Source organism: Heliangelus exortis, chromosome 12, assembly GCF_036169615.1.
Source record: "Heliangelus exortis chromosome 12, bHelExo1.hap1, whole genome shotgun sequence".
NCBI lineage: Eukaryota > Metazoa > Chordata > Aves > Apodiformes > Trochilidae > Heliangelus > Heliangelus exortis.
Genome location: NC_092433.1, coordinates 21,206,885 through 21,220,970, shown reverse-complemented (window position 1 = coordinate 21,220,970; position 14,086 = coordinate 21,206,885). Strand labels below are relative to the sequence as shown.

The following is a 14,086-nucleotide window of genomic DNA, read 5'->3' as shown; positions in this document are numbered from 1 at the left end:
GGTTATAACTGACAGATTTCATCAGCAGAACCATAAAAGTTCATTTCGCTGAACAAAGGACACAATGCAGGAACTGCTGCAGTAGCAATATTTGGTACTTTAACCCTTCAGAACCCTTTTTCAACATCAATTATTATTAAAACTTACATCATCGCTGTGGTGGTTGCATGAATCACAGATTGAGGCACAAGAGAATTCATGATTTGGCCAGCAATTCAAAACCATTAGCATCAAAGTCTATCCACTTACCTCTGCTAACCTTGTGATTGTTTCTGGTCCAACAAAAGGGAAAAAGAAATGCATGGGTATTTACACTTTGCATGCCCAGTTTGCAATTTAGCTTTTAAAAGCAGAGGCAAAGGCAACATACACATATAGAAAGCATTACCTAAATACAGTGACCAAAACCACAGCTATCGGTAACAGCTAAGCTGCAATTTGATTGAGCCCTATTGTTTTCCTTAATTTGAACAAAGCAGTGTCTGGAAAGCAAAATTCATAAATCTTCCTTGAGAGTAAATGAACAATTAATTGCATTATCAGCTGAGATATTTAAAGGTGCAGTTTGGAAAGCAAACGTGATGCTTGAGACAGCGCAGGTTTCGAAGAGTTGCTAGTGCTATGAAAGGAAATTACAAGGTACTCAGAAGACTACTATTTACACTTGGCAAATAAAAATGGTTGAAAAAATATAACTGGAAGCGAGTCTCAGCTTTCAGAGCTGTTGCTGCACTGTCCCAGTACCCTCAGTAACCTCTGGTTTGCTTCCTAGACCATTGTGTCAAAGATATCCATTAAAAGAATGGGTAATTTGACCTTCTTTACCATGCGGATGATCATGAAGAACTGGACTTTCAGAGGTGGTGTTCAAGTTCAGGACTAGGACTAGATAAACATGTGCAGGCACTGGTAAGAGCCACCAGTCCAGCAGCAGATTCACAGCACTGCTTTTGAAGCCCTGTCAGAGAGGGATTATATAATTATTTGGTTCTCTCATTAGCAGAAAGAGCCCTTCAACTTTGACAAACCTTCTCTCTAAATTTTGGTTCACTCCTTGTTTGCTTTCAGGACAAAGTTGCCACAGAAAGTTTGCCTTTGTTGGGTTTCACAATTGCCCCAGAAAATGAGGAAGGAAATACAGATTCAGTTTTCCATCTCTACCACAAGCAGACTCTCTTTTATAGCTTCAGAGCAGAGGACAACGATTCAGCACAGAGGTATGGGGGTATACTTCCACCCTAGCCAGTACACAGGTACAAAAGCTTACGTAGTACTTTTCCCTCTCCTTCACTTCAGAATGCCTTCATAAGAGAGGAAACAAGCAGCTTTCAGAGTGCTGATTTAAGCCCACTTGCATGTAACTGGTGTGGGTAACATTAAAAATGTACTTGGTGCTTTTCAGTTCCTTCAGGAAAGAGATACACTCCCTCATACGGGTAAAAGAGAAGGCTGAGTTTTGAGAGTCCTGTCTAGACATCTGTCAAATGTGATTAGTTTACAAAAATTTCTGATTTGTGTGTCCTATATATCTATGTCTTAGTTTCCTCATCAACAAATAATTGTTTAAATTTCCCATTCTAATGCTCCTGCTTCCACAAAATAAAATACTAATGAAATTCATAATAGATGCCTGAAGCACCTAAAGACACACAAGAAGGAAATTATAGTTACAGGAAGGTTTTGTTGCTTTTACACATACTTGTGTTTTTGTCTTTTCTGTTCTAAACCACCATCTTTGACATTTTACAATAAGTCACTGGTAAACGTCCTAGTAGCAGTACTCAGAGAGCTGGTATGGGAAATACAGTCCTATTCAGACTTTGTTCATAAAATATGTATTTTCTTAAAATGCATGTAATTTTATACATAACACTTTTTTGTTTACTGCCCTCTGTAGGTGGATTGAAGCCATGGAGGAAGCATCCATATTATAGCAGCTGTTAATCAATGGACTTGGAATAAATTCTCAAGGTTTCTGTACATTTCTCTCTTACAAAACTGAACAGTGTATTTCAGGCAAACTGGCTATGTACACTGGATATGAACTGTTGCAAGATTGTTGGGTTTTTTTTTGCTTCTTTCTTCTGCCATCCAAATTTTTATAAATGGAATCTTTAAAGTAGAGAATATTTATGGTGGTCTTTACGTCTGTGTAAGTTCAACCTCTACTCCTCCAGTCCCACAATAAACTAAGTCTAATATCAAGACAACAAAATACATGGAAATACTGGCTACAGTAAGTAACAGGCTCAGTTTTACTTACTCTACATTACTATATTTCACTGGGTTGGTTGTGATGTCTACTATGAAATGAGAAACAATGTCATAAACAACAAATGCTCATTTAAAGCACTTTATTGTTTTTATTGAACTACTTCATTTTTTCAGGTTCCCAAGGAGTTCTGTGGCCTGATTTATTACTCATCCATTAACATGTGACAACATGAAATTATGCCCTGCATAAGCTAAATTGCTTCCACAGAAAATGAACAAACAACACATTCAATTTACCAAGTCTATCAACACTTAATTGGCTATGATCCAGGATAATTAGTAGCAATTTATAATTTTACATAGACCGCTGTAGAATTTATACTAAAAGGGTTTAACTTTATACTATTGCAGTACTTAGAAATGCACTCCAGCGGCTCTACAAATCCAGATGTTGAATTGTATCCCTTTTACCTAAATACTACAGACCCAAACCCAAAGGTTATTTTTAATTTATTATAAACATACAGTTTAACACTACTCTATCTAGTAGTGTTAAGAGTTTTATCATCTATTTAAAAAGTCTATTTTAAAAGTTCCTGCTGTTTCTGCTGTTCTTGTTAGGAAAAACAGAACCAGCACACCATTTGAAATACACTGGTGGGCTGAAATGCACTTGACTGAACCTGTTCTCCTGGAGTGGTTTGGAACTCCTGTGACTAAAATGTATCGAACATCAGACTTCTGTTGTGCACTACATCTCCAGGGCTGGATTCTCAGCAGCTAAGTGCCTGTATTACTTCAAAGAGATGCTCTGCTGCTCTATACCAGCTGAGAATATAGATCTCTGGAGTTTGGGGGTTTTATTTTCCTGTTGGTTTGATTTTACTTTTTTTTGTTTGTCTGTTCGTGTTTTTGTTATGGTTTTAGTGTTTTGGTTTGTTTTTATAAAGAAGGTTGCTAAGTGGTGTTCTAATAATTGCAATAAAATGGTTTGTCGTATGTTTCTCATAACTTTTGACTAAGGAATAGAATGGCATTTACGATTAAAATGTATCTTTGTATAAAAATACCATGTTCAGGAATCTACTTACACTGAACTATATTGCAGGGGGATTTTTATTACTTTCATTGTTTTAATTTTCTTCAAGAAGCTTAACGGATATCTGAATCTTTGACACTACCAAACTGTTTAGAATTGTCCGGTTTTTTAAGGTCTATAGTGTGTATCAGATGATAAAGGTAGTTCAATTTATCCTGGGAAAAAAAAGCCTTAAAAAAATATCCACAGCTACCACTAAAAAATAAAGTTGTTTTGAGGATTTTTTGATACAGTTAAGTCTTATAGTTTCATAGATAACCATAAGCAAACAGAAACAAAGTATGAAGAAAGTTAAACTTCTGTATGCTTTATTTAACAGATGAACACCAATGTTAACTACTTGTTTCATGTCAGAACCATGGCCTTCCTACCAATACACTGTAACTATTTATCCCCTCTTAAAAACATTTTGCAGACAAAAAAATAAAGAGAATGTTGAATAGAGAGTAAGATCTCTAACCAAGGTCCCAAACAAAACAGAACTGCACTATACTATGCTACTACACTGCACTACAGAACAGTATTATGAGGATTTAGGTGCTGACATTTAGTGACTGTTGTATGGAGTTTTCAGTTATAATCCAGAAATGAATACATTAAAATACTTTGTTGTAAAAGATAAGATACAGTGCTATTAAACATTGTCTTAAGTAATGTGGAAAAATAAAAAAAGCAAAACATAACTGCAGTTCTACAGGCTTTTCCTTTACATTATTTTCAACACCTTTGATTCCAGCTTTGCAGTTACTATTAGCAGACACTTGCCTTTTAACCAGTACTCGGACAAACTGAGGAGCACCAAATCAGAAGATGACATCGGAGGCCTTCTGGTAGTAACAGGATTTAGACCTAATTGCTATGATTAAGTGTTTTAAGCCAAAGACTGATTTGCGTGTAGCCATTTTCAGCGAATATTCCTGCTTGTGAAGGTAAAAAGTAGCAATACTCAGCCACAGGAAAAGATAATTCGTCCTCACTTGGTGAGCCTTACACATGCTACACTTAATAGTACTGTAACTTCACAAGTTACTTGGGAACAGAGCATACAAACTCCTATATATTAAAAACAGTGAGATCTTTCACTCTGCATAGCACCTAGACAACAAGTTTTGACAAGAAAATTTCGAGAACCCCAGGAAGGTTTAAAATCCCTTTTAAAGAGACACAAGGAAAATAAAATTAATTTTTAAAATTAAAAAAAATTCTTGAATGAACTTTTTCACAAATATTTTGATTATTTTCCTTTCCACAGAATAACAACAAACACAGGAAACCACTACAGTGCCCACAAAACAGAATTGCAATTCTTTCCTACACTTTATTATTATTATTATTATTAAGTTACAAAGTTTTGACAACCTTTTTATTATTTCAGTTGTTTTTTTTCCAGGTAAGTGTTGCAATTTCCTTCCAATCCATATGCTTTTGAGAGGCCTGGAATACATTTTCTCTGATATTTTTTGTCTTTTTACTCATAATACTAAATTTTATGTCATTTCATTGCTCCTCTGAAGTTAAAAGACACCAGAAGTCAGTTTTAACTGCTTATTAGTTGCCTATATTCTCATTTCACATACTGCATGTCACATTATTAACTGCAGTACTTGCTAGCAGACAAATGTGATCTTAAAGAAAGCACCACAGGAACTCGAATTACTTTCTAACAGTACTAACAGTTCTTAAAGAGAGCAGTCGTGCTGTAGCAACAACTGAGTATGTCATATTGAGAGGTCACTCGAGATGAATTTTGGAGCATGATTAAGATTTTGCACTGCTCTTGTTTTTTACAGTCCTGAATGCATAGCAGTTGCATATTGTTCTTAAAATTGCTTTTTACAATGAATAAAAATTAATTTTCCTACATAAAATTTATTTAATAAAATAAAAAGCTCTTCCTAGCTTATTCTCTGCTAAATGTTACTTCAAAGTACAGCCATTAGAGGATGAACACCAACGACTTCCTAGATGAAGAAGTGTTGTCTCATGAGCAGCAAAAGAGCAAAACAACAAAGGAAGTACAGCAAGTACACAGCCACTAGACTTCAGCTGGATCTGAACCATACACTTTCCCACACTACATTGAGATGTAAGTTACCCAGTATTTTCCATATTCCTGCATGCCCTCTAGAATTTTTTGCCTCTCTTTGGTCCAAAACCAACCACAGCCGTAATTTGTTGCTTACAACTGCCTGCCTCTGTCTCAAATATTTTAGATTACCAGCTTGCTGTAGAAAAAACGCACTGCACTTGTACTTTCACAAATCTATAGGCCAGTATCAAATAAAAATACCATGGCCACGTACGTGTCTGAATACGCACACAGTATCTTCTACACAACGACCTCAGTAACTAAAGCAGGATCTGTCCAGGTTTGAGCTGGGTCAGAACCAATTTTCTGTTTAGTAATTTTACTCTTCTTTTAAGTCTCTCAAACATCTTGAAGCACAAGAAAAAGGGAACAGGTGAGCTCGCATGTTGTCAATCAGATGGTGGAAAAGAGCAGCTGCATCTCCAGCTCCTGATTAATAAGCAAGTCCAATAACACTACAACTGTGGCATTTCAAGATGGAGAGAAGTCACACTGGTCTCGGTATCTTTGAAACATACCGCCTCCGTGGGCAGTGTGTCGCCTACTACTTTAAACTAAGTCTGACTACACTTAGGTTCACAGATTCACTAGAGAGAAGTTCAAAAGCAAATGCAACAGGTTGAATGCGGACACCACTGCGTCTTTGTCCTTGCACATTCCGGAAACAACAAATGCAAATAGCATCTAAGCGGTAAGATACAAAGACTTTTAGATGAATCTTTACTCACTGGACCGGTCCACACTGCACTGACAATACTTAATTCTAACTGCCACCCAAGCATTTTGAGTGCAAGGCATCGTTCTTCCCTCTTTCCAGAATAAACCAGCACGCCATTAGTCGAGTTAATGACATTTTCAAGTAAACCAATAAAACCATTCAGAAGTCGGCATGAAGCGAGATTTTCCGCAAAATCCCAGACAAAGCCTAGAGCTGACAAAGTAAGTCTTTTGCTAAGAGACAACTAAGGAGAAATTATAGAAAAAAAAAACAAAACACAGGATGGAGGTCACTGCCCAGCCATACACAGACCTGAACAAGGACTCAAACTTCAAAAATCATCTACTAACACTAAAAAAACAAAGTTAAATTGAATGTGGCATTGACAAGACCACATTCATTATTTCATATACCATTAAATGTGGTATTACCACATAAATTACGGTATACCACATTAAATATTTCATACCATTAAAACCTTCTCAGCCAGTTTTAACTGTTGAATTCTCCCTGCTAGATACCGGCTTTGCTCTTAAACTGAACCTCGAAAGATTCAGGAAAATTTTAAGCACCTCCAATGAAAACTTAGAAAAAAATTAAACAACTCTACAATACCGGAAATCCCAAACATTTAAAACACACGAGTAACCTTAAATCCTGCTTTTATTTTGTACTTCTTCTTTTGACCCCCTCTTATAGTCAATTACGTCCCTTTCACGCCAACATGACCACCATGAGCCGAGAGAAGGTTTTTTTGGCCTATGCCAAGGTACTCTTACAAACCACCTCTGCTTTGCAATGGTTCTCTCCTTGCACATCTAAAACATCCTCCCCTCCTTGTAACTCTGCACACAAAGATCTTTAATCCCGCCTCTAGGTCGGGGTGAATCCAACCTGTTTTCCTGGGCAAGCAGCAACCTCCGCAGCGTCTGTACTCACCTCGTCTGATGTGTCCGCTCTGCAGCCAATTTTTTTCTTCTGAGACAACTCTCGCACAAAAGGGAGTAACTAAAATGTCCTCGCTACCCGCAGGAGAGTTTGGAGATCACCACACCACCGAAATTCTTCCTCAACTATGCCTGGAAGCAGTTTAAGACTTTCTGGCACGAACGGCGCGTGTCCCGTAAGCTCCTGACAGGAACCGCGGCCCAGGGAGAGAGAATCCCACACTCCTGACAGAAACCGCTGCCCGTGGAGAAGAATCCATGCAACAGTAAGTGCGAAGAGTGAGGGAGAAGGGGAGGGGCCGAACCGGTTTATACTGGCGGGAACTCCCCTCCCCCCAGGCACGAGGCTTGAGGGCGGGGCGGGAGAGGGAATGGTAGAGTCAGAAGGGATGGTGTGAAACTGAACCGGGCTAAAGGGGGCAGGAAGAGAAGCTTTGGTGTAGGTTTGTGGCTTTCTCACCATCCAAATCTATTTTAACTGGCAACTAATTAGTTAGTTTTCCACAAGTCGAGTCTGTTTTGCCCCTGACAGTAAGTGGCAAGTGATTTTTCTATCTTTATTTATACCTACGTGTACTTCCATCCTATTTTCTGCCTTCTCCTCCCCCCTTCCCCAAGTTAAGGGAGAAGTGAGTGGCTGGGTGAGCATCTGGCTGCAATCCAAGACCCACTCACCACAGGAGGGTAGGCAGATTTAATTCTTATATTTGCTGCCAGGCTAGTTATTAACGTTCACTTGCAGAGTATTTCAGTATCTTTGAACTTTTTCACCTCCAGCATTTTCTATTGCTTTTGTTTCTCTCCAGTCACAGCTAAAGGCAAAAAGGGCATCCAAAGCACTTTTTATTAATGTTCTTTCCGAAGTCTGTGTAAGAAAATTTATTATAAATTTTAAAATTAGCAACGTTCAGCATTACCTACTACAATATTGCTTATTAAACAAACTAAGGCCACACAGTACAGCTCTGTATTTCACTTAAGTTATAGCATGAACTGCAGCAAAATAACTGTTTCAGTTATTAACCGAATAAGCACACAGGCAAGACATTTGTCTCACTAAAGCACAGACAAGTATGTTTGAGTCAGCTACTTCTAGAGGTACCCAAAAAAATAAGCATAATAATAAAAACCAACAGCCTTTCACAATCACAAGTAGTTACTGAGCTCAGTACAACGCGGTCAGAACCTGAGAAGTGGCATCGAAAACACCATTGTGAGCCCTCCAAAAGAACAAAAGGGCTGCCAAGCAAAGGACTACCTGGCACCCACAGAAATAGCGGCTTGCATATGGAGACAACGATGTGGATAACGATTGAGGATGCCTCTCTCAATCACAATAACGCGTCGTTGTGAAACGATTAAGCCAAACAGGCCGATGAAAGTGAGAGCTGTGATGGTGTCCTTGGGGAGCTTCACTGGTGCCAGCCCTCCCCCGTTGGCTGGCCCAAAGCTGGATCCAGGACCGGCGATTTTCGGTTACCGACCTATAAATTTTCTTCTCGTACCTCTCCTAAAATCCGTTAGTAACAAAAGGCTTACAAGATTTTTTTCCCAGGTTACACAGCTTGAACATACATGTATTGTCACAGCTTGAGCATATATAACAATTGAAGTATCAGCTTTTATGAGTTATTCCTTCCATTGCTCTAATTACATCGTATTTTAGGGCCAGGTCTTACACTAAGGTTTGATCCACCTGCACCTAGGCTGCTCTCTGAGAAGTTCAGAAAGCAAGGGGGTCCAATCTTTGTCTCCCTGAGATACCCTCTCTAGGTCATGACAACGACAGAACTTAGAATTTGTTCACTATTTTTAAACACTGACACACTTTGAAGTTATGAGATATCTATATTTTTATTTCCATAAAACCATAATACTATGAAAGCATGTAGTTCTAACTTATAATCACTTCCCTGCCACCATCCCAGAATCCTCAGAAATAATCAATGTATACCTTGGAACATTCTTGAAGGATTAACACTTAAGCAATCTTACTTGTTTTATGTTCAAATCTGTGCAAAACATTCAACAGGGTACCTTCAGGCTTTGCTTAATAGACCATGCAATTCTATTACTGCATTTCCATTTCCAATACCACTCAGAGGAAAAATAGACCTTTAAAACATTTCTGTATATATCACCTTCCAGACATTTCTGACATTGGCAACATACAGGACAATGCAAAGTAACTGACAACATTAAAAATTATACAAAACTTTCCTTAACAGCTCAGACCACTGATCTAATATCCTTTGTCTCAAACTATTTCAATCCTTAGGCCTTAACAAATAAATAAATCATGCTGCTCAAAAGCACAATGATGTAAACAGACAAAAATGCCCAAGCAAGAAAACTTCAAGTACAATGTCATCCCATAGCAAAATTTTCACAATGCATCTGATATGACCACCTAGGAAAGTTATTTAGTGTACTTGAAAAATCCTGCCTTTCTCTATGCACTCACTGAAAAAAGTGTAAAATTTTACTGCTCCTGTCAGAGATGAGAAAAGCAGAAAAGAACAGGTTAGCAGACAAAAGCTACAGAAATGCTGAACCTCCCTTTTAAGAGGTATGGGCAAGAGAATGTTCTAGTAAGCAGAAGCAAATTTATTTAAAATATATTTTGTTATCGAGAAAAACAACAGTTTCCCTGAAGAGCTCTAAATAATCATCACCACTGAGACTGAAAGCAACCTTGTCTACTTCTTCTCCATTCTACATATTATGTTTGTGCTCTTAAAGGTAACTCTAAAAATCTTCTTTATCTCTATCTTCTTTTATCTCTAATAACTTCTAAAAAGCTTCTTTATCGGTGGTGAGATTCTCCTCTGGTTGATTCAGCAGGCAATCCATTACTTAAGAGTGCAAGAATTGGCAAGAAATACCAGGTCATCAAAGAATTCTCTGACCACAAGATTCCAATACCTTACTACCTAACCATAAACATAACTGGTGTGAAAACAAAAATTAAAAATTTATCAATATTCTAATGAAAAAATTATTGGATAGTAAATACAGAACAAAACTAAAGATGAATTTTACATTTGCTTACAACCATGATCCAACAGATTGCACATCTCACAGTTTAAAGCCAGACTAACAGCAGTTTATTACCTTAGTTTATTTCACTTTTAAAAAGGTGTGGGTTTTTTACAAGTCTTCTATTTAAAAGAAAACAAAGCCCACAAGTCATTATCCATGATATATATAAGGGAAAGCACATTCCTGCACTCAGATCTAACCTACTTTTATAAGGCTACATAAGGCTATTAATGAGAATATTGAAAAGCCCTAAAGATATTTGTGTTACAAAAATGTACTTATGCTTTAATAGCTTTATTAAGTAAAAAAAAAAAAGTGTTTGAAGGCATGCTCATGTCCATATTTTGAAAATTTGAAAATTCTTAAATATATTTAACTTTACAGTAGTGAGCAAACACCCATTTTTTAAACACTTTATTCATGTACTGCAAACACATCTGTCTTGTACTTCAATGTTATTGTTTTGTGACAGTAATACATAGTTTTTAATTTCTCATATCCTTGCCCCCCAATAGCCAGTTCTTAGAGAAAAAAGAAAAAATAGAAAGAATAAAAAAATCCAATCTTAAATGCCTTAATCTGCTCTCTATTCCATCAACTTCCTTTCAGGAGTTACCATTATCACTTCAGATCTTCCAGGTATACTGTTCACCTGACTTATCCTTAGGTTAGCGTCTACCAAAAATACCAGACTTAAGAGAAACTAAATGTAAAATAATTTTGATAGAAGCAGGTTAAAAAATTGCTGCACTCAGTTATGACAGTGAACTGAGGTCACGGTTCAACATACGCTAGCCACAGTTAAGAGTTGAAAACAGAAAGGTGGTTAGCTCTTATGACCACGTCAGCTACACCCAAACCTGGCTCATGCTTGCAATTGCGCGTTTGGAAGCAGAACAAGCCTCAACTACAAGCCAGATAGCCCTAATCAATGACACCAACTCCACAAAATGACAGAAAAACTCAGGACAGTCTGGCATTAGCCTTTGTGAAAGCCAGCATCAACTGCATGCCTACCTGTGATCTGCACTATTAGTAAGAATTTAGATGTACGTGGAACGTAACACCCACCTGTGTACATAATCTCCACCTCCAATCCCTGAATTCAAGCTGCTGGCTATAGGAGGACTACAAGAAGCTGCCTTTGAGCAGGGGCACCGCTTCCGAAGTGGAGCCTGGGCAAGGGCTGCAATCTGCCCTGCTTAGGCGCCCGCCCCACTCTCGCCGGGGAGCAGGAAGAACCGTACAGGAGCCCCCGAGCCCGCAGCAGCTGCGGGCACAGCCGGAGCGCAGCGGCTCAGGTAGCCCCTCCCCTCCCCGCCGCCGTCCCCGGCCCCGCCCCGTGAGGGGATGGAGGGGGCCGCGGCCGGCCTGGCGCTGGGAGGAGGAAGCGGGGAACCGCTCCCGGGCGGCGGCGACGGCGGGCGGGGTCACGAACTCTGACCTTTCACAGGGGCACGGCACACAAAACAAACCACCAAACCCCCGCGGCTCTGTAATACAGACCCGCCCCCCCCCCCCCCTCCCCTCCGCAGACCCCGTTAGCCCCCTCACCGCCGCCGCCCTCACGGGGGGAGGGAGGGCCGCCGCTGGGCACCGGCACACAACATTGGCCCGCCTGGGCCTGGATCGGGGGTCACCGCCAGGGCACGTTTGGCGCAAATTTCTGAGGTAAAAATCGTTTTTTAAAATTGAGGCGGCCCGGTTGGGTTCCTTTGGTCGGGGGCGCGAAGAGGGGGCATCGGGGCCCTGTTCCGGACACCCCCGCGAGCGGAAAAGGGGAGGGGGAACGCTCGATTTAAGGGGAGGGAGGATGTTAAGGCTCCGGTATTTTGCTGGTCAGTGAGAGCCAGCGGTGCTGCTGGCTGGCCTGCAGCTCCTAGGGAGAGAAAGAGAACATCATTGTGGGGCGCTGGGTCGGTCCGGTGCGGGAATCCCGCTGCGGAGCCGCCGGGCTGGCATGTTGGCCGCCTTAGGTCGGTGCCGGTCCGGTCTCCGTGAGAGCAGTCTGCTGTCCGGGGGGTCGCAGGGGCGATGGTCGCAGCGATGACGAGCTTGGGATACAGACACACGAGAGAGAAGATGGAGTCTGAGCGGGCGGAGGCGGCGGCTTGAACCCGACCCTTTTACCTTTGCCACCGGGAGGGCGGAGGGGAGGGGGCGGCGGGTACTTTGCATACGGGGCTGAGACCGCCGCCATCTTACCGTCCGCTTCCCTACCGCTATTCTCGGGCCTCTTGTGGCGTGACATAAGGATATACTAGCGCGGGGGAGGGGGGGGGGGGCCTAATGGCGGCGGCAGCAGCCCCGCCTGGGACTTGGCTGCCAGCCAGCGCCGCCATCTTGTGTTTTGTCGCGTTCCGCGGATGTTTTTCCTCCTACTTGGGAGGCGGGGACAGTGTCCGTACGGGCAGGTGCCTTCACCAATCGGGGGCTGCGCCTCCGATGAGGTCATTGGTAGGAGCGGGAGGGGTGGGCGGGCCGAGGGCGGTTCAGCGGAGCCAATGCGGGCGGGCGGCGGGAAGGAGCAGCGTCCGGAGCGGCTCAAGGGCTGGGGCGGCAGAGCTGGCCCCGGCCTGGCCCCTGCCCTTTTACTCTGTGTTCTGTCGGGTGTCGCAAGGGTTTCTGCCACACTTACAGTGTAACACGTTCCCGGTAGAGCCTGACCTGTAAGCCCCGTCTTCCTCAGCCTCATGCTGAGGAGACGCCTGCTAGCCTGCTGCTCGGTAGTAGCGAGTCAAGCAGGCCGTGTGATGAACTCTTCTTAAAGAAAAGGAACAAGTTCTAATAAGCTTGAATTTTGCCTTTTGCCATATCAGCATACTAGGGCCATAGCCATGGAATATCTCAAATAGGATGTATGACTTTCTTCTGAGATTTCACTGCAGCTCAGGGAGAGATTAATGGGTTTATGCCAAATTTTGGACAGGAGCATATCTACAAATATTGAGTTGGCTGCCAGTCTATTACACCAGAAAATATTTTTTCTGGTGCTCTAGATGCCTTCTTGCAGTTTTTAAGTTCCACCTTTTTTGTTGGGCCGATTTGGGGAATTTTTGAATGTTATTTCTTTCTCCTTAAGAACTCTATTGCTCTGGAGTTGTTCTAGGAAGCTGATTTTGCTTTGCTTCACATTCTGGAAATCAACATCAATAACTAGCTTACTTAGCATGGCTTTGTACGGTTCCTAACATTCAGTGGGATTTGAGCACATAGCCTTAGCTTACTGCTGTTTTGGGAAGGCTGAAAGTACAAAAACCTTGGTGGATAAACAATGGCAAATCTGTTAGCCTTATTGCAACAAAGACTTGGTTGTGGTTTAGAATATCTGCTCTTCAGGGCATCTTTCATCTTAAAATACTAAGAAAACAGCATGCTATGAGCATATGGTTATTGTTGAACATAAAAAAGAGTTTAAAATAAGAGAACGCTGAAAAGGAATTACTGAAGAATTGAGAAACCATCCACAATATTAAATAGGTCTGGTGAAAATGGCTCATAGGCTTAGTGGGCAAGTTAAACACCTGAATGCAAATTACAAGCTGTATGAGAAACTAGCACCAATATAATTTCCATAGGAAACGTCTCAATTTCGATTATGCCTTGCTACATACAGTCTTCCATTGATGTATACAGAATAATGTTTGTATTTACTTCAATGTGATTTAATCTTTTCAACTTAATAAATATTGACATTTTAAACACTGTTACATTTGTAGTAGTTGCATTTGAAAGGGAGGGGGCTTGGTCCTAGAGGTATGCATGTGTCTTTCTGTAACATGTTTTGTGTTTTTTATGTTCAGTAACTACTTTGCAAACACCAATATCAATAAACCATCCAATGGGCCATCACTCAGGAATGCCTTTGACTTACAGTGTCTGAACTCTGGTTCTGTAATGAGCAAGTCACAATTAAAAAAATAATGCATTAATTTGAAACCTTAATTTAATTTACCCTTGGAGGAAGACAGCCCTAG

General features: G+C 40.9%; 2 protein-coding genes across 5 annotated transcripts in view; both read left to right on the top strand.

Moving 5' to 3' along the window:
- The window catches only part of FGD5 (FYVE, RhoGEF and PH domain containing 5), a 63,814-nt gene extending 59,818 nt beyond the window's left edge, over positions 1 to 3,996 (top strand). For all 3 annotated transcript variants that reach the window (XM_071756434.1, XM_071756433.1, XM_071756432.1), the window contains exons 20-21: positions 1,069 to 1,217; positions 1,898 to 3,996. In XM_071756434.1, coding sequence (XP_071612535.1) covers positions 1,069 to 1,217; positions 1,898 to 1,934 — 186 coding nt within the window. In that variant the 3' untranslated portion in view covers positions 1,935 to 3,996. The remainder of the gene's footprint in view (positions 1 to 1,068; positions 1,218 to 1,897) is intronic.
- Positions 3,997 to 11,647: 7,651 nt separating this feature from the next.
- NR2C2 (nuclear receptor subfamily 2 group C member 2) overlaps positions 11,648 to 14,086 on the top strand; it is a 30,564-nt gene continuing 28,125 nt past the window's right edge. For both annotated transcript variants that reach the window (XM_071756429.1, XM_071756424.1), the window contains exon 1: positions 11,648 to 11,780. The gene's annotated coding sequence lies outside the window, so the exon portion shown is untranslated. The remainder of the gene's footprint in view (positions 11,781 to 14,086) is intronic.